The following is an 18,845-nucleotide window of genomic DNA, read 5'->3' as shown; positions in this document are numbered from 1 at the left end:
TAGAAACATCTGTTACTCAAGTAAGAGTTGTTCATCAGGCGGGGCGCGGTGGCTCAAGCCTGTAATCCCAGCACTTTGGGAGGCCGAGACGGGCGGATCACGAGGTCAGGAGATCGAGACCATCCTGGCTAACATGGTGAAACCCCGTCTCTACTAAAAAAAAAATATATACAAAAAAAAAAAAAACTAGCCGGGCGCGGTGGCGGGCTCCTGTAGTCCCAGCTACTCGGGACGCTGAGGCAGGAGAATGGTGTAAACCCAGGAGGCGGAGCTTGCAGTGAGCTGAGATCCGGCCACTGCACTCCAGCCTGGGCGACTGAGCGAGACTCCGTCTCAAAAGAAAAAAAAAAAATAGTTGTTCATCAAAGAAAAACTGGAAAGTACAAAGGAAAATAATTGCATTTCCAAGCGTTATCTCCTGCCATTTTTTGTTTGTTTGTTTGAGACAGGGTCTCCCTCTGTCGCCCAGGTTGGAGTGCAGTGGTGTGCAATCTCAGCTCACTGCAGCCTTGACTTCCTGGGCTCAAGCGATCCTCCCACCTCAGCCTCCTGAGTAGCTGGGACTACAGGCATGTGCCACCATGCCTGGCTAATTTTTTTTATTTTTCATAGAGATGGGGTTTCGCCACGTTGCCCAGGCTGGTCTCCAACTCCTAGGCTCAAATGATCTGTCTGCCTTGGCCTCCAAAAGTGCTGGTTTTACAGGCATGAGCCACCATGCCCAGCCTCTCCTGCTGTTTTGATGCATATTTTCCAAACATTGTGATGCATCTTTATAGCTATTCATGTGTGTGCCTTTTAAACGTGACATGGTACATACCCTTTTCGAACAGCCTGTTTCTCCACATTTCTTTTCAAGTCATTAAACTATTCCTTGATGTCCTTTTTCAAGACTGTGCTTGGCCCCTATTGTTGAGTATGTGGATTACTTCTGGTTTTTAAACTTTTCTAGGTGATGCTCTCCGAATGCCTTTGTAGTCGAGTATTCAGGAATAGCCATGAGCATTCACTCCAGACAGGACTCGCTGTGTCCAGGGCAGGCCGTTTGATAAGTTTTTGGTAGGAGTGGCCCAGCCGTCCCCTGTCCCCTGATGGGTTTGACACTGGCACATTTTCAGTGTGGCAGAGGCCCCCTTGAGAGTGTCTCCTGTAGACCCAGTGGGAACCCAAGCAATGAGGACAGAGGCCAGGCCCACCATCTGGGGTGGAAAAGAACGAGTCATTCCTGTATCGCCGTGAATGCACCAGACGCCCTCTGAGCTGTGTCCTAGGCCAGGCCCTGTGCAGGTTTAGAAGAGACCAGCTTCTTCTGGATGCCTGAACAAGCCTGTGCCCATCAGAGGAAGCTGCCTGTTCCTCACGGTGCCCTACTGCCATCTCCTATGCGTCAGATTACTTTGCAGATGGTGGCTTGGTGCTGTGCTGTAGCAGCCAGGGGCTGTGGCTGGTGCTCCTGCCCTTGTAGGCCTTGGGGGTCACCACCAAAGGAGGAAGCACTGCCCCAGCAGAACACAGCCTGTCTGGTTCCTGGGCGCTGGAAGAGAGGGGCTGCAGCCCAGAGAGAAGGGAGCAGTGGGCGTGGCCAGGTCCGGGGGGGCCCCCAAAGGGCAGTCAGGCCCAGCAGGGATTGGGAAACGCCTGCTCTGATCCCATTCCCCAGTCACGCCAGCCCTCACGGAGCAGCTCCGTTGTTCTGAGCATGGGCTCTGGAGTAAGACAGGCCTGGATCTGATTCCTGGCCCCACCCTGGGCAGGTTACTCATCACCCTGAACCTCAGTTCCCTCACCTGGGGGGTAGAATCTCCTTCACAGAGTTGTGAGGATTAATGAATGGCATCTTTAGGTGCACAGCATGGTCTGGCACATGGTACTGTGAACACGTCAGCTACGCCTGTTGTCACTGTGGTCGTTATCAGCATCGTTTGTTCACTGCTGTATTCCCAGCACCTAGAACAATACTCAACGAAGAGTTATCAAATGGCGGAATAAAAGAATCATATTCAGGCCGGGCACAGTGGCACACACTTGTAATCCCAGCACTTTGGGAGGCCAAGGTGGGCAGATCATCTAAGGTGGGAGTTCAGGACCAGCCTGGCCAACATACAGAAACCCCGTCTCTACTAAAAATACAAAATTAGCAAGGTGTGGTGGCACATGCCTGTAATCCCAGCTACTTGGGGGGCTGAGGGAGGAGAATCACTTGAGCCCGGGAGGTGGAGGTTGCAGTGAGCCAAGATCGTGCCATTGCACTCCAGCCTGGGCGACAAGAGTGAAACTCTGTCTCAAAAAAAAAAAAAAAAAAAAAAAAAAATCATGATCAATAGCACATTGATCACTTTTCAGCTCTGTCAGACAGTGAAGCCCACTCTAGAAGCTGAAGGTGTCCTTCGCACCTGTATCCCCCTTGCCTGGGCCCCAGGAGGCAGCCCGGGCTGGGTAATGCTTGCTCTCCCACAGGCAGACAGAGGGGGAACCTCCCACAGGGAATGGCAGAGTGTGGTACCAGGTGGCAGAAGCTCAGGTTGAGGCGCTCCCCCTGACCAGCTGTGTGGCGTCGGGCAGGTCAGCTACCTTCTCTGAGATCGTCTCAGCAGTAAATTGGAGAGAGTGATGCTTCCTGCTTTTCTCATTTCTATAGTTTAAACTATAGACAATAAGTGGGTGGGAAAGTTCTCTGTAAAATACTAAGTGCCAGCCGGTCACAGTGCCTCACGCCTGTAATCCCAGCACTTTGGGAGGCCGAGGTGGGCGGATCACTTGAGGTCAGGAGTCTGAGACCAGCCTGGCCAACTTGGCAAAACCCCATCTCTACTAAAAATACAATAATTAGCCAGGCGTGGTGGCGCACACCTGTAGTCCCAGCTACTCAACCTGGGTGTCAGAGCAAGAGCCCATCTCAAAAATAAAATGAACTGAAATGAAATGAAATAAAAAGTACCAAGTGCTTTCCACCCGCTCAGAGGAGCATAGTTCATAACTATCATTGTTTTTTTTTGTTTGTTTGTTTTTGTTTTTTTGAGGCAGAGTTTCGCTCTTGTTGCCCAGGCTAGAGTGCAGTGGTGCGATCTCAGCTCACTGCAACCTCCACCTCCCAGGCTCAAGAGATTCTCCTGTCTCAATCTCCCGAGTAGCTGGGATTACAGGCGTGCACCACCATGCCCTGCTAGTTTTGTAATTTTTTTTTTTTTTTTGAGACAGAGTCTCACTCTGTCGCCCAGGCTGGAGTGCAGTGGTGGTGCAATCTCGGCTCACTGCAAGCTCCGCCTCCTGGGTTCACGCCATTCTCCTGCCTCAGCCTCCTGAGTAGCTGGGACTACAGGTGCCCGCCATCACACCTGGCTAATTTTTTTTTTTTTTTTTTTTTTGGTATTTTTTAGCAGAAACGGGGTTTTACCATGTTAGCCAGGATGATCTCGATCTCCTGACCTCGTGATCTTCCCGCCTCAGCCTCCCAAAGAGCTGGGATTACAGGCATGAGCCACTGCGCCCAGCCTAGTTTTGTATTTTTAGTAGAGATGGGGTTTCTCCGTGTTGGTCAGGTTGGTGTCGAACTCCCGACCTCAGGTGATCCTCCCACCTCGGCCTCACATAGTGCTGGGATTCCAGGCATGAGCCACCATGCCCAGCAACCATCATTGTTTTTACAGGTTTTATTACCGTTTTGAAACTAACATTGCCTGCTTCATTCCTGGCAGACGGAGTTAGAAGCCAAAAGTGAAACGAGGCAGGAAAATTACTGGCTGATTCAGTATCAACGGCTTTTGAACCAGAAGCCCTTGTCCTTGAAGCTGCAAGTAAGGACTGCTGGTGCCTGCCCCGGCCAGGGAGCCCCGGGGACCTCCTCCCAGAGGCTCCTGTGGTGCCTCCACCATACTCTGCCTCTTGTTACCTTCCCGGTGACTCTAGCATGCCAGATCCTGTGCCAAGCCCCAGTGGAGACAGAAGTGAGAGCGAGGGAGTGTTCATTCTGGTGAGGGGGGTGACAAGGCACTGGTCACTGCTGTGCGGGCCAGAGACCTGCCCACAGTGGAGCCGAGCCTGTGCCAGGAGCTACTGTCTGCCCAGCACCTGCAGGGAGAGAGGCGGTTGAAACAGCCCCTCTTGATGGATGTTCACGTGACTTACTATTTTCAGGTTTGCAGACAGAGCGGCAGTGAACCCCTGGGCCTATCTTTCTCTGTGTGCCTACACATGAGTTTTTGTAGGAAAAATCCCGAGTACATTCTATGTATTAGGTTATGTATATTCAAACCATTCATTTTCTGTTGTAAACAGGGGGTTCTTTTCTTCCTGCCCGCTCATGGTACACGTTTCTTTCTTGTAGGAAGACGGCATGGAGCGCCAGCTGGTGGCCCTCCTAGAGGAGCTGTCGGCTGAGCACTACCTGCCCATCTTTGCGCACCACCGCCTCTCACTGGACCTGCTGAGCCAAATGAGCCCCGGGGACCTGGCCAAGGTAGGCAGCAGCCGTCCGCAGGGAGAGGAGGGGCGCGCAAGGCCGCTGTCCTGACCAGCCGGGGGTTGACCTGCTCCTTGTGTAGTCCTCAGTGAGGCCTGTCCTTACCTAATGGCCCAGGGCCACCTTGCTTCCAGATGGCCAGAACACCTGCCCTTCTGCCCCAGACGCCTGTGTGTGCCCTACACACCGTCTCACTGGGAATCCTGGGGAGGTGGGTCCTGCTGACCTGCTCAGACTGGATCTTCAGACTGGAGGGACAAGACAGGCCCTTGGGGATTGTCCGATCCAGCCTCTGCCCTGCCCCATGGTGTCACAGACTGTCGTGGCCATGGCCACAGCACTGCCTGAGCCCCTGTTCCTTTCTGGGCACAAGCTGAGCTCTTTACAGCACATTAATCCACTTATTCTTCAAAACAGAATGATCATCACTGTGCCAACTAACTTTGTAGCACCTGCACGTGCTGGGCACCATTTTAAGCACTTTTTGTATTCGAACTCGCTGAATTCTTCCGACAGCCTAGCGGGGTACATATCATTATCATCATCTTTCAGATGAGACCCAGTAAGGCAATAACTTGGCCCGGCCGGGCGCAGTGGCTCACGCCTGTAATCCCAGCACTTTGGGAGGCTGAGGCGGGCGGATCACGAGGTCAGGAGATCGAGACCATCCTGGCTAACACGGTGAAACCCCGTCTCTACTAAAAATGCAAAAAATTAGCCAGGCATGGCGGCAGGCGCCTGTAGTCCCAGCTACTTGAGAGGCTGAGTCAGGAGAATGGCGTGAACCCGGGAGGCGGAGCTTGCAGTGAGCTGAGATCACGCCACTGCACTCCAGCCTGGGTGACAGAGCGAGACTCCATCTCAGAAAAAAAAAAAAAAAAAAAAACTTGGCCCAAGGTCACACAGCAGAAAGCAGTGTGGCCCCAGAGTTCGTGTTCTTTGCCGTGAGTCTGTCCTGCCCCTCCCTGGACAGATGTAGACACCAGGGTCCGAAAGGACTGGATGGCACTGAGGGTCACAGGCTGTGCCGCTCAGGCTCTGGAGGCTGAGGGACTGTGGGGCTCACGTGCTGGTGCTGCCTTGTGTCTTGGCCTCCCGGGCTTGTCTCCTGCCCCACCTGGTGGGGAAGTGGCTGAGGTGTGCAGGTGAAGCCTGGCACCGGGAAGCGGTTGCTAAACTGTAGCTGTTGCTAGTGCTGGTTTCCCTTTGGGCTTCAGTTTCCCCCCAAACCCTGCCACACTGATTGGGCTGAGGCCTGGGGAGGTTGCCCTCACAGCTATGGTGCCGCAGTGCTTCATCCTGACCTTGGGCCCCACCAGGCCCCAGAAGGCTTCCACATTTCCAGCAGAAGGTGCCGGCGGTCCTGTGGGCCTGGGCCTGGGCCAGGTAATTCATGCCATTTAGCAGGCTCCTGCCCAGGCCACAGTCTACACTTCCTTGAACTGTTACAGGTGGGCGTCTCAGAAGCTGGCCTGCAGCATGAGATCCTCCGGAGAGTCCAGGAACTGCTGGATGCAGCCAGGATCCAGCCAGGTACCAGCACAGTTCTGGCCTCTTCCGGACAGGGCGCCCAGCCGTATGTGTGGGCTCTGGTGGGGACAGTCATTTGCTTACATTTCAGGATGAGTCCTGAGGGCTGGTTCTAGCCCCTGCTGGTCGGTAAGGTTCCCTCCCAAGGACCAGGCTTAGGGATCAGTGAGCCCGTTTTACAGATGGGAAAAACTGGCCACCAAATTGGGAGAACAGGAGACCTCCACATAGCAGTGGAGGGGCCCTCCCAGCTCCCTGTCCCATAGCCTTCCCTCAGTTCACCCTACAGATGCTGGGATCCACACACTGAGGGACTTTGGACTAGAGGGAGAAATAGCCCGTCCCAGGGCCTGCAGTGTGCCCAGTGCTGGGCCTGAGGCACACCTGTGGATGTGGAGCGATGTCCACAACAGGCTGTGAAGGGGCGAAGGCAGGTCGTGAGGGCCATGGGGAGAACGGGCAGGTGTGGAGTCTGGGGTCTGCCATGTGCTGAGCATGACCCGGGGGCCCGGCACCTGCTCACTGCTGTGCATGAACCACGTTGCGGAACCTCCGGATCAACCCCGCGAGGAGGCACTGTTGTGGTCCTCATTTTCAAGATGAGGAAACTGAAGTGGAGAGAGGTTAGCATGTCCCCCGTCAGGTCCCACTGCTGGCAAATGGTGGAACCACTGGGCTTGACTGCCTCCCTGGGGAAGAGGTGGGGGGCCAGAGCAGGGGTGAAGGAGAGGGCAGGCTTGTGCTGCTGGGCTAGGCGAGGCTCTGGGCAGGGCATTTTTAGCCAGAGCCAAGGAAGAGGCAAAGGAGCTGAGGCAAAGGTGGCGTTCTGGACTGGACCTCAGTGGGGAGGCCCCGGGGCTCCAGGGGGCTGGGCTGACTGCAGCTCCAGGATAGCTTCAGGCACCAGTTTTGCAGCCACTTTTACTCCAGGGACATTGACTCAACCCCCAAAAAGTCATTAAACTTCTTATGTGCAGAATAGACCCCTGCTGGATGTTCCTGACCCTCCAGCTCTCAGACTGGAGATCAGAAGAGATTTCCATCAGGAGTTGGGGTCACCCCTGGCAGACAAGCCTCACGTAAGCAGGAGTCACAAACAGGTGCCCTTCACCCAGAGCAGGGTGCAGTGCCTCTGAGCCTAGCGGTCCTTAGGACCGGCTGCTTCTCACTGTTTGAGTCATCCCTGGAGCAAACAAGCAGGTTCTTCCTCTATAGTAGATCGGCCATGAGGATCTGTGGCCACATGCAGAGAGTGGATGCCTGGGCTGCTCAGGGCTTCCTGCTTGTGCCCGTTGGCAGGGGAAGGGGCCGTGGTGGGATCCATCCTGAGTTCAAGAAGGCAAGGGAAGCCCTCAATTTCCTAACAATTCTCTTATTACTCCCAGAAATGGTATACTTTATATCAAATATAGAGGCTGGGGCTGGGTGCAGTGGCTCATGCCTGTAATCCCAGCACTTTGGGAAGCCGAGGCGGGTGGATCACCTGAGGTCAGGAGTTTGAGACCAGACTGGCCAACATGGTGAAACCCCATCTCTACTAAAAATACAAAAATTAACCGGGCATGGTGATGCACACCTGTAGTCCTGGCACTCGGGAGTCTGAGGCAGGAGAATTGCTTGAACCCAGGATGCATACAGTGAGCCAAGATCGCACCATTGCACTCCAGTCTGGGTGACAAAGTGAAACTCTGTCTCAAAAAACAAAAAAGAAAAAGAAAAAAACAGATGTAGAGGCTGGGCGCAGTGGCTCAGGGCTGTAATCCCAGCACTTTGGGAGGCCTGCGCGGGAGGATCACTCAAGACCAGGAGTTTGAGACCAGCCTGGGCAACATAGAGAGACCACTTCTCTACAAAAAATAAAATTAGTTGGGCGTGGTGGTGCACACCTTAGTTCCAGCAACTTGGGAGGCAGAGGTGGGAGGATCGCTTGAGCTTGGAGGTCGAGGCTGCAGCGAGCCATGATTGTGCCCCTGCACTCCAGCCTGGGAAAGAGTGAGACTGTCTCAAAAACAAAACAAAACAAAAAAAATAAAAAAAGTAGCAAGGCGTCATCCCAGCTACTCCGGAGGCTGAGGTGGGAGGATTGCTTGAGCCTGGGAGGTTGAGGCTGCAGTGAGCTGTGATCATAACACTACACTCCAGCCTGGGTGACAGAGCAAGACCCTATCTGGGAAAAAAAATATACATATATGTGTACATATATATATACACACACACACACACACACACATACACATATACATATGTATATATATGAGAGCTCCCTCAAAATGGTAGCTTGGGGGCTGGGCGCAGTGGCTCACGCCTGTAATCCCAGCACTTTGGGAGGCCGAGGCGGGCGGATTACGAGGTCAGGAGATTGAGACCATCCTAGCTAACACGGTGAAACCCCATCTTTACTAAAAATGCAAAAATTTAGCCAGGTGTGGTGGCGGGCGCCTGTAGTCCCAGCTACTTGGGAGGCTGCCGCAGGAGAATGGCGTGAACCCGGGAGGCGGAACTTGCAGTGAGCCGAGATTGCGCCACTGCACTCCAGCCTGGGCGACAGTGCGAGACTCTGTCTCTAAAAAAAAAAGAGACTTAGCATTTTGTAAGGGCTGCTTCTGATGTCCTAGCAGGGGATGCTGGCTCCAGGGCAGAGCAGCCAGCATGCTGGGGACTCTGTGGTGCTGGCGGTGGGGGAGCAGTGTTGGGGGGCCTCTCATTCTGCTCCCCTGGGTCACCTGATGGGCAGCAGCCCATCCTGTCTCCTGGGCAACCAGGTGGAGAAGCCAAGAGCTGGCCCTTCACTGAGAGCTCCTGCCCCAGGGCTCTGTGGCTGCACCACCAGATGGCTGCGTGGCCCTGGGTGAGTGACTCCCCGCCTCCGAGCCTCAAGTGTCTCATCTCTGAAAGTGTCGAGCCCTACTTGCAGGGTGGCCCTGAAGGGTCCCGGGGACATTAGAGATCAGAGGACCCACTTACCAGGCGCTGCGGCCATCCCTGCAGAGAGACTTCAGTCCCATTCTGCAGATGGGAGATGAGGCTCCGAGAAGAGAAGAAGAGAGTGTGTTGGCAAGGAGAGCACTTCCCTCAGATCCGAGAGCAGAGGCTCCCCCACCCTCCAGCTCACTCACTATAGGGACAGGCAGGGCCACGATGAGCCCCTAGGGGTTGGGGTCAGCGGAGATGCCCGTGGCTCAGTCTGTCCATCTGGTCCCCACAGAGCTGAAACCACCAACAGGTGAGGTCCTCACCCCTACAGCCCCCCAGGAGCCTCCTGAGTCTGTGAGGCCATCCGCTCCCCCTGCAGAGCTGGAGGTGCAGGCCTCAGAGTGTGTCGTGTGCCTGGAACGGGAGGTAAGTCTGGGGCCCTCCTCACCCGCCTGCCCTGCCTGCGGCCACCCTCCTCAAATTCTCCAGGTACAGGGTTGTCTCTGAACATGTTTTCTCCACTTATCTAAGTAGACTGTGCTCATCTAGAAAGAATGCAGGAAATAAAAATGACCCCGATGCCGTGACCCAAATATGAGCTGCATTCACATCATTTTCCAGATCTTTTTTCTTTTTGTTCCTACTTAATAAATAGGAAAAAAGTTTCCCAAATCATGAAATATCAACAACGTGATTTACCCTGCAGAGGCTTTAGAAAATCATCTTTTGGCCAGGGATGGTGGCTCACGCCTGTAATCCCAGCACTTTGGGAGGCCAAGGCAGGTGGATCACCTGAGATTAGTTCGAGGCCAGCCTGGCCAACATGGTAAAACCCCATCTCCACTAAAAATACAAAAATCGGCCAGGTGTGGTGGCGCACACCTGTAATCCCAGCTACTTGGGAGGCTGAGGCAGGAGAATCGCTTGAACCTGGGAGGCAGAGATTGCAGTGAGCCAAGATCCTACCACTGCACTCCAGCCTGGCAGACAGATGGAGACTCCATCTCAAAAAAAAAAAAAAAAAAAAAAAAGAAATCATCTTTTAAAAATTCATTAACACATTGTAAAAATTACAGAGAGCGGTGAATGAAATACAAATCCTTCTTTGCCTCCACTGAGGGATCCTACTTAGAAAAGCAGCCATGTTTGTAGTTTGATGATTCCAGGGTCTCCAGTTGACCCAGCTCATGCCATGATATGGATGGACCTGTTGGTTCCAAATATAATCCCTGTTCTGCAGCCCTTGGCATTACAGACAGCTTTGAGGAGATGCTGAGGCAAAGTGTGGTCCTGAGTCAGTGGCTGCTGCTCCGGGTTGGGATCATTTGTAGACTGAGGAGTTCAGGGCCTGGGCAAGTGCATGAACAAGAAAGAAGCCTGAACACCCTGCGTGCCCTCCTGCAGGGGCCGGCTGAACAGGCCTCCGTCCCCTGTCCAGAGGGCAGGAATGGAATCCCCAGTTTTATTTAAGAAAGAAACAGTTGGGTATATGGGTATTTATATATTTTTTTACAAACTATATAGAGAAATAGACAGCAAACTGCTAACAGAAGGACTAGGTTACCCCTTTCGGCCGTGACTGTTCTGTTTCTGTGGCGTTCAGATGCCCAAAGGCCCCACTACCAGGTGTTTATGGTAAAGATGCTAAAGAATAACGAAGGGAGCTGGCACAGTGGCTCACTCCTGTAATTCCAGCACTTTGGGAGACCCAGGCAGGCAGATCACTTGGGGTCAGGAGTTCGAGACCAGCCTCACCAACATGGTGAAGCCCCGTCTCTACTAAAAATACAAAAAATTTAGCCAGGTGTAGTCGTGCGCACCTATAGTCCCAGCTACTTGGGAGGCTGAGGCAGGAGAATCACTTAAACCTGGGAGGCCAAGGTTGCAGTGAGCTGAGATCACACCGCTGCACTCCAGCCTGGGCAACAGAGTGAGACTCTCAAAAAAAAAAAAAAAAAAAGAAGGGCCCGGGGCCTGGGACTCCTGGAACCCAGCAGGGCCTGCCACACACTCCCACTCTCCCTCCCCAGGCCCAGATGATCTTCCTCAACTGTGGCCACGTCTGCTGCTGCCAGCAGTGCTGCCAGCCACTGCGCACCTGCCCGCTGTGCCGCCAGGACATCGCCCAGCGCCTCCGGATCTACCACAGCAGCTGAGTGCTGCCCACCCACCTGGGCCTGGCCCTGCCTCGGCCATCGTGAGCCCTGGGCTCCTGCTCAGCCTTGTGCCAGCCAGACACGTATGAGGCTCCCCCTGCCCTGGGCCCCTTCCCCACCACCCAGCAGCCCCCACCCTGAGCTCCAAGCATGTCTGGGCCAGGCAGAGGCGCTCCGAATCCATGACACCACTGGTCTAAATGGTCCCGGGGGCTGGGGCTGGAGAGGCCGCTGCACCACCTCCCGAGCCTGGGAGCCAGCGCCCCAGCCTAATCACGGATCTGCTGTCTCCCAGCTGTCTTGATGAAGGTCACCGCCCCTGCAGGAGCTTGGTCCTCATCTGGGGACCATGCACAGTCCTGTCCCACTCTGCATGTGGGAAGGGAGCAGGAGGGCCTGGCTGGGTGAGCGGAGGCCGTCCTGGGAAGGCGTACGGTGCAGGCCTGTACTCACAGTGGCACCAGCACCCCTGGGCCTCCCTCTCTGCTGCTCCCCAGCACCCTGGGGCCCTCCTGCTCTCCACATCTGTCCCTCCTTACCCCATGTAGCTCAATCTGAAGCAGGAGTGCCAATAAACCTGTCTTCAGCGTGCTTCTGGCCTGAGTCATCACTGGGTCCTCATGGGAGCCCAGGGAGGGGAGGGGGAAGAGGTCTGGGGAGGGGCTAGGGCAGAGGGCAGCTCTTCTCGGGGAAGGAGGCAGGAGCGCACCGCACCTCAGTCGAAAGGAGAGGACAGGTAGGGCCATCTTGAATGTCGCATTATCCCAGCGCCCCCCTTCACAGGTGGAGACTGGGGCCCAGAGGCAGCCAGGGCCCGTGATGGCTGCGGCCTGTGCCTCCATGAGCAGAGGAGCCCTGTGTGTTCCGTTCATTATCCCAGTGAGGCAGCTGAGGCTGACTTGGGGGTAAATGCCCAGGGCCTTGCAACTGGGACATGGTGATGCGGGGTTTGAGGCCCAGAAGCATCCTCACCCTCAAACCCGTGCAGTTGTGCAGGTTGGTCACTGCAAATTCTAGGAGCCATATACACGTGCACTCGCTGCAGGGGTGCACGTTGATTACACATTTTCTGGCAGATGGTGTTGAGCCAGGTGCAGCCTCTTCCTTGGGCTCGTGGCAGGCCTGCTCGGAGCACCTGGGCTCTGCCTCCAGCTTACTCAGTGGTCCTGGCCAGTGTTTGGGCCCCAGCTGCCCTCAGTTGCCCTATGCATTCAACACAGGACGTGATGCGGCCCTGACCGGCTGGTGGCCTCCAGGGGGCGCTGAGTGCTTGCCCCAAGTACAGTGCCCGCAGGAGCAGGCAGGAGAGTTCAGGTCCTGGGGTGGCAGAAAAATCCCTACGCCTGGGCCTGCTTCCCTCTCACTGAGATCATCAGTCCTGTGCACTGAACGGGGCGGGCAAACACCCTTTGTCATCTGTGTCGTTTCCTGGGCAGGTGCTGGGTGGCCTTTTCCCACCCACAGTTCCCCCTCCTCCCAGCACCCTCCTGGGCTCAAGTTGGCCAAGAGGGGAGAGACTGAGACAGGTGGGGCTACCTCCTGGAGCGCAGTGCTTTGCAGATCTCCTTACACTCTCACTAGGGCCCAGGGAGGCCTCATGGAGGAGCTCGAGGCTCAGTGACCTGCCACGGACAACAGCAAGGGACAGCCGCATCCCTGGTCATGGCCTTGCAGTCCTGTGTTTTGCACCTCAGCCCTTGATGACCAAGGGAGGCCCAGGCCCAAGCCCTAGGCCACCACGGACAGGCTGGCACCAGAGAAGCCAACATCCCCAAGGTGACTGGCTGCCACCCCACCCAGTAGGGACATGTTTCTACCCACAGATGCGGCAACCCACCCCCAACAGCTGTGGGGGCTTGAGGGGTGTTCCTGTGCCACATAAGCTCGGCCCAGGTTCCCCACCTTCCTAGGCCTCAGTTTACACATTGGTGAAATGGTGGTGACAACAGTGTCCACTTTCTAGAGCTCTCTCGAGGCTCCTGTTCCCACACACAAAGCGCTTGGCCCACAGTGAGCGCTTGGTAAACAGTAGTGTGTGATTGGGAGCGTTGAAGGAGCCGGCAACATTGTTTGGATCCAGCCCAAGCCTGGGCCCACCTTGCTGTGGGCACCCCAGGGCCCTGAATGGCCTTGAAGCTGCTGCCTGCTGCCGTCCCTCTTGGCCTCACCATCGCCCAAGGCTGCCCGAGGGGCACCCGGCACAGGTCTGGCTGAGGAAGCTGCCTGAGCTGCCACCAGAGAGCAGGTCACTTGGACAAGTCCCTTCTCGCTGAGCCTGTTTCCTCCTCTGTAAAATGGAAGAAGAACTCAGATCATGGACATGGAGGCACTCAGTCAAGTGAGAAGCCCAGAAAGCCGAGCCATATGGGGGCCTAGACACAGTCCCCAGCCCAGGCCTCCCTGTCTCCTACCCCCACAGCACCACTCAAGGCAACTGGCTTTAAATAAAGCGTTTATTGATTAGTAGAAGCATGAACAGTGTGCATAATATTTTCAATACAATATCAGGGAGGGATGACGGGAACCCCTCAAAAGGCACTAGAGGCACAGATCTTCGGTACAAGAGGGAAGACATGCGCCAGAGACCAGGGCTGGGGGCCTGGGGGTCCCTGAGTGCCAGGCACCACCACACGTCCTGTGGGTCAAGGCCCCTCCTCTGGGGAGCAGGTCTAGGGCACGGAGGATGCAGGGCTGGGACGGGACCCCACCTCGGGGACCCTGAAGGAGTCCATTTCTGCCCTGCCCCCAGCAAAGCAGCAGTGGGGGAGGTCTGGGGGTCCTGGGGTGGGGAATGCCAGGCCTGGGCCCATCCTGGCTTGACCCTTGTCCCAGGAACAAGAAGCTGAGTCGGGACGACAGCCAGGCCCAGAGTGACTCACGAGGACATCCAAAGAGGGGACTGGATTTTCAGGGGGAGGTGACTTGGTGACTGAGAGGCAGCACAGGTCAAACCCTAGCGTGACCCCAGACCCTCAGGGAGGCCCCCCGCCGTACCCCTCAGGATCCCCGTCCGGCTCCCCAGACAACCACTGAGGACCTCAGGGTGGCCCATAGAAGACAGAACCCAGCTCCACTACACCCCTCGCTCCCGCTCCAAGCACCAGAGGGACGGGGACCAGAGGGAGACCAGGCGGGCGGGAGGGAGGCAGGCTGGGGCCAGGAGAAGGGGATACACGGGACCATAAAACCTCAGGCTCCCCATAACCCTCACTCAGCCATCTCACTCACTCACTCCCAGCATCCCCCAGGACGGGGATCCTCTCCTTCACTCCGGACACTTCCCCTCTGCAGACCTGCACGTTCTGGGCCTTTCTCATTTCACCCCAGGCCCACCCACCCCATGAGGCACCCCCTAAATCCCATCCCTCCCCGCAGCACCCCCAGCCTGGCTCCAGCCTGAAGAGCCCCTCCTTCCCCTTCTCTCCGGAACAGTGGGGAAAGCGAGGCTGGGTCCACCCCTAACTGCGGAAGGAGCGGGGCCAGGGGGGCCACTGCGCTCCCTCTCCTGTCCTGGCCCAGCCAGCCCCTGGGTGAGCGGGCGGGAACCCACTGGCCTCACAGCGGCTTTCACCTCCTTCTCTCCAGGAAGGATGGCAGCACCCATGAGGGGACGGAGGCCACAGAAGAAGGACAGGAAGGGAGGGGCTCTCCAGCCCCCCAGCAGTGTCCCGCCCTCGGCACAAGCAGGAAAACCCCAAAACCAGCCCCTGCATCTGAGATCATCCCACAGAAGAGAAAACAGGGAGCAAGAAAGTGTTGACTGAATCCAATACAGTGACTCAGGTGGGCCCGCTCCCTGGTGGTGCCACACAGCCCTGCCCCGCCTCCACCCACAAGGCACAACATAGACCAGGGTACCCTCCTCAGAGCCGAGCCTGCCTGGGCCCAGAAGGGAGCGGCCCGTGCCGTGTGCAGCAGCCAGGGACCCACTGGCCTAGAACTCAGTCTGCACCCCTGCGCTGTCCTCGGTGGTGGTGTGGAGGGCGGGGTGGCTGCTGGGGCTGGACACCTGCTCTCCAGTCTCCTGGTCGCTGGGCTTGGGGGGTCCAAGGTCCACAGCCTTTCCAGGCAGGAGATGCTGGCGGGGTGAGGCAGGCGGCGAGGAGGCCTCGGGGGCGGCCTCGGGCTGCGGACTCTCCCCGGCGGGTGCCCCGTTGAGTAGGGGGCTGGCTGGCGGGGGGCTCTCAGCCCGCAGACCTTGGGCCAGCAGGCCTTGGATCTCAGTGACACTGTCCGGGGACGCAGGTGATGGTGGCTCAGGGCTAGCCTCAAAGGGCAGCCCCGCCTCCTCATCCTGGACCACAGAGACCACCTGCTTGGCGCGCCGTCGCTTTTCCGAGAGGGTGGCTGCCTCTGGGGTGCTGGGGCTGGAGCTGCCACCCCCACCACTATTGCTGTACTCCTCGCCCCAGTCGATGGGGGCGCCCTCGGCCAGTAGGTGCAGGTTGGGGTCACTGTTGTGCATGACCATGCTGTCCCGGTATAGGTTGTGCTTCCTCTGCACCGCAGCCTCCTTCACAGCTGCAGGGCCACAGGGGAAGCGTCAGGACACAGCACTGATCCCACAGCCGCCCCCGTGCTGGATTCTGCTCAAAGGAGACCTGTCTCATCCCACCATGGGGGTCTGTGATTGGGATGTGACTTATTCCAGGCCTCGTTGCTAAAAGCAGCAAGGCTGTGACGCTAACTCCAGGCCCAGGCTGCTGACCACATGCCATCTAATCACTCATCCCAGCCTCCCAGTAAAGCCAAGGACACGAGAAGAAACCAAAGCACAGAGATGCAAGGCTGTCTGCTCCTGGGGCCACACAGCCAACGGTGGGCTTCACCCAGCCCCTAGGTGCAAGTCTGGCCTTTTCTTTTTTTTTTTTTTTTTGAGACAGAGTCTCGCTCTGTCACCCAGGCTGGAGTGCAGTGGCTGGATCTCAGCTCACTGCAAGCTCTGCCTCCTGGGTTTACGCCATTCTCCTGCCCGAGTAGCTGGAACTATAGGCGCCCGCCACCTCGCCTGGCTAGTTTTTTTGTATTTTTTAGTAGAGACAGGATTTCACCATAATAGACAGGATGGTCTCGACCTCCTGACCTCGTGATCCGCCTGTCTCGGCCTCCCAAAGTGCTGGGATTACAGGCTTGAGCCACCGTGCCCGGCCAAGTCTGGCCTTTTCTTTGTGCCTTAGCTGACCCCCTCAGCTGCCACCACCTCTCAGCTGCCCCCTCAGCATCCTCCTGACAACAGTCCCCACCCCGGGACGGCACCCACCCTGCAGGATGTCCTTCATGACGGTCTGCAGCACCACCTCCTCGTACGTGTTTTCCACCAGGATGAACTTGGCAAAGTCCTCGAAGATGAGCTCCTGGAACCGAGGCAGCTCCTGCCCAGGTGGGGTGGCAGAGAAGACAGGTCAGGGCCAAAGGTAGAGGAGGTCTGTGGGCTCCACCCCCAACTTAGGGCCCAAACGGCTGGAGCAGGTGGGGACCGCTCACCGACTTGCAGGTAGGGGCCAGCTTCTTGAGCAGGAAAGGGATGCTGACCTGCAGCAGCGCCTCCCGGAAGAACCTCTTCCGCACAGAGCTGCTGTCGTAGTCATATTTCTGCAGGGAACAAGGGGGTCAGGGGCCTGCAGGTCAGTGGGCTCCATTGGCCCTGAGGGTAGGACGAGGCCAGTGGTCTGACCCAAGCCTCCGAGTCCTCCTCCGCACAAGAGGACCATGGCGCCCCCTTGCAGGGGCAGCAATCCTGGTGGTGGCCGGGGATGGGGCTTGGGGCTCGGCCTCACCTAGGACGGTCCGGGGCAGGGCGTGGGGCCGCTCACCTTCAGCACCCGCTCCAGGACCCGCTGGATGGACTTGCACAGCTCCTCTTTGGTGGGCCCCTTCCCCAGTTCCTGGTGCAGGAGGGTCTCGAACGTATACACAGCATTGTCCATTTGCTGCGGGGCACACCGCGGACAGGTGAAGCCCCCAGGGTGACCACAGCCCCTTCCTGAGTCCTCATCCTCAGCCCCCCACCCCGAGGCCTACCAGGAAGGCATGGCGAGCAGTCTGTGCCCACTCACTCATTCTCCCACTCACAGCGCTGTACACTCAGGCCAGTCCCTGCCTCAAGGCAACAGGAAACATGGGAAGGGGCCTGAGGGACAAGGAGAGCTCCCTGGAGGAAGGGGTCTCTAAGCTGAGACCTGGGAAGTGAGTCAGAATTAGCCAGGTGGGCGGAGGCATAGATATTCCAAGCAGAGGAAAGAGTGTGCCAGGCAAGCGTGGCTACGGCGTGACAGGGGATGGAGCGGAGGGGACCCCTCCTGGGAAGGGGGCCTGTGGAAGGCGGTGGGCAGGGTGTGGAGTGGGGGTCGTAGCCTCGGGTCTACCTCCCGCATGTGGATCTGGGCTCGCTGCTTGAACACGGACGTGCTGGACACATCAAATCGCTGCTGCAGCCCGTCCAGCCGCAGCGACTCCATCTTCTCATAGCAGCTCTGCATCTTCAGGGGGTGGTACGCCAGCCGGGACAGCTTCTCCATGTACTGCAGGGGGCGGGCCGCGGGGGCTGAGTGGGGCCGCCCTGTGGCCAGGCAGCCCCCCCATACATACTTTGCCTGGGTCCTCAAAGTCCAGGCCCTGGGACTGGCACCTGCTACCAGGGATGGCCACCTGGTGGTGGTGGCCACAAAGGTAAACCCAGGAGCGCCCAGGACAGAAGCATGAGGCTCTGAAGGCATGGAGGGCACGGTCCAGCGGCACAGCACTGTGGAGAGGCAGCCTAGGTGCCGGGAGAAGGCTCTCATCCCTTCTGAGGGGCTGGGTGACCTTGGGCAAGTCATTCACCCTCTCTGAGCCTCAGTTTCCTCAGCTTCAAAATTGGGAGAGAGCTTTCACGCTCTCCAAGGTCCTCTCCAGGTCTCAGATTCTGGGATTGTTATGGTCTGTGGACTCCTCATTTCAGAGTGTAAAGGAGGAAACGAAGATACGGGATAAATTCGATCTGACAACTACGTGGGCTCCAGGCAGCCACCCCCAGCTGGCGACTGTGGAAGGACGTCCACCCCGAGAGACAGATAACTGAAGTAAGAGCAAAGGCTGTCTCCATTTGGACGGCGTGTGGCTTGTGAATTCTGCCTTATTGATCTCATCGTTCACCCGAAGCCCGTCCATCCCTCTCCCCTTCTCTCCTTCCCTCCTTCCTTCTCTTCTCTGTTAAATTCTTTTCTATTTTAGCACCACTCTTGGTTTCTAAAGGCTGATGGCCAGGAGCTAATGCTCCCTCTTTCCTCTAACTACAGGCCCCATGAGGACTCCAACGGCTCTGGCCTCACGGCCTTGGTCCCTAGTCCCCAGCAGCCCCTCCCTGTCTACAGGGACGGCTTTGGAGGGGAACGGCTGCCCCGAGTCACACAGCCAGGGCCCTCTGGGACAGACCAGACCTACTCTCAGGAGACCCCCTCCCGGGGCAGTGCCGGCCTCACCTCGCCCAGCTTGTCAATGCCGCCCTCGTTGATGACGTTCAGGTTCATGTCTGTGACCTCCTTGAAGAAGACGTCCCGCACCTCGGTGAAGCCCTGGCTGGTGGGCACCATCAGGGCCTCCAGGATGGACGGGATGTAGGGCTGGACATGATTTCGCACACACACCTCTGCCTTGGGGAGGATGAAGGCTGTGCCCCAAGGGAGCCGGGTCAGCAGGGGCTCCCCAAGGAGCACCTCTCAGTCATCCCAGAGCCCAGGTGCTGGAGGGTACTGTATTACTACTATTATTATTATTATTATTTTTTTTTTTTTTTTTTTTTTTTTTTT

General features: G+C 56.9%; 2 protein-coding genes across 5 annotated transcripts in view; one reads left to right on the top strand and one right to left on the bottom strand.

Moving 5' to 3' along the window:
• The window catches only part of LRSAM1 (leucine rich repeat and sterile alpha motif containing 1), a 54,735-nt gene extending 43,088 nt beyond the window's left edge, over window positions 1-11,647 (top strand). Inside the window, exons 22-26 of one of the 3 annotated variants that reach the window (XM_023217095.2) lie at window positions 3,696-3,794; window positions 4,325-4,456; window positions 5,911-5,992; window positions 9,195-9,328; window positions 10,933-11,647. In XM_023217095.2, the coding sequence (XP_023072863.1) occupies window positions 3,696-3,794; window positions 4,325-4,456; window positions 5,911-5,992; window positions 9,195-9,328; window positions 10,933-11,058 (573 nt within the window). In that variant the 3' untranslated portion in view covers window positions 11,059-11,647. Of the gene's footprint in view, window positions 1-3,695; window positions 3,795-4,324; window positions 4,457-5,910; window positions 7,069-9,194; window positions 9,330-10,932 lie in introns of those variants that run through there. The other 2 variants (XR_002732583.1, XM_023217098.2) reach the window with 2 other exon arrangements.
• A 1,846-nt stretch (window positions 11,648-13,493) lies between these two features.
• NIBAN2 (niban apoptosis regulator 2) overlaps window positions 13,494-18,845 on the bottom strand; it is a 64,581-nt gene continuing 59,229 nt past the window's right edge. The window contains exons 9-14 of one of the 2 annotated variants that reach the window (XM_023217093.1): window positions 18,519-18,706; window positions 17,424-17,579; window positions 16,872-16,988; window positions 16,543-16,650; window positions 16,319-16,430; window positions 13,494-15,579 (exon numbers count right to left, since the gene is read on the bottom strand). In XM_023217093.1, the coding sequence (XP_023072861.1) occupies window positions 14,993-15,579; window positions 16,319-16,430; window positions 16,543-16,650; window positions 16,872-16,988; window positions 17,424-17,579; window positions 18,519-18,706 (1,268 nt within the window). In that variant the 3' untranslated portion in view covers window positions 13,494-14,992. The remainder of the gene's footprint in view (window positions 15,580-16,318; window positions 16,431-16,542; window positions 16,651-16,871; window positions 16,989-17,423; window positions 17,580-18,518; window positions 18,707-18,845) is intronic. The other variant, XM_023217094.1, reaches the window with a different exon arrangement.

Source organism: Piliocolobus tephrosceles, chromosome 14, assembly GCF_002776525.5.
Source record: "Piliocolobus tephrosceles isolate RC106 chromosome 14, ASM277652v3, whole genome shotgun sequence".
Taxonomy (NCBI): domain Eukaryota; kingdom Metazoa; phylum Chordata; class Mammalia; order Primates; family Cercopithecidae; genus Piliocolobus; species Piliocolobus tephrosceles.
The sequence above is the reverse complement of the archived record's forward strand: the minus strand, read 5'-3'. Positions and strand labels throughout refer to the sequence as shown.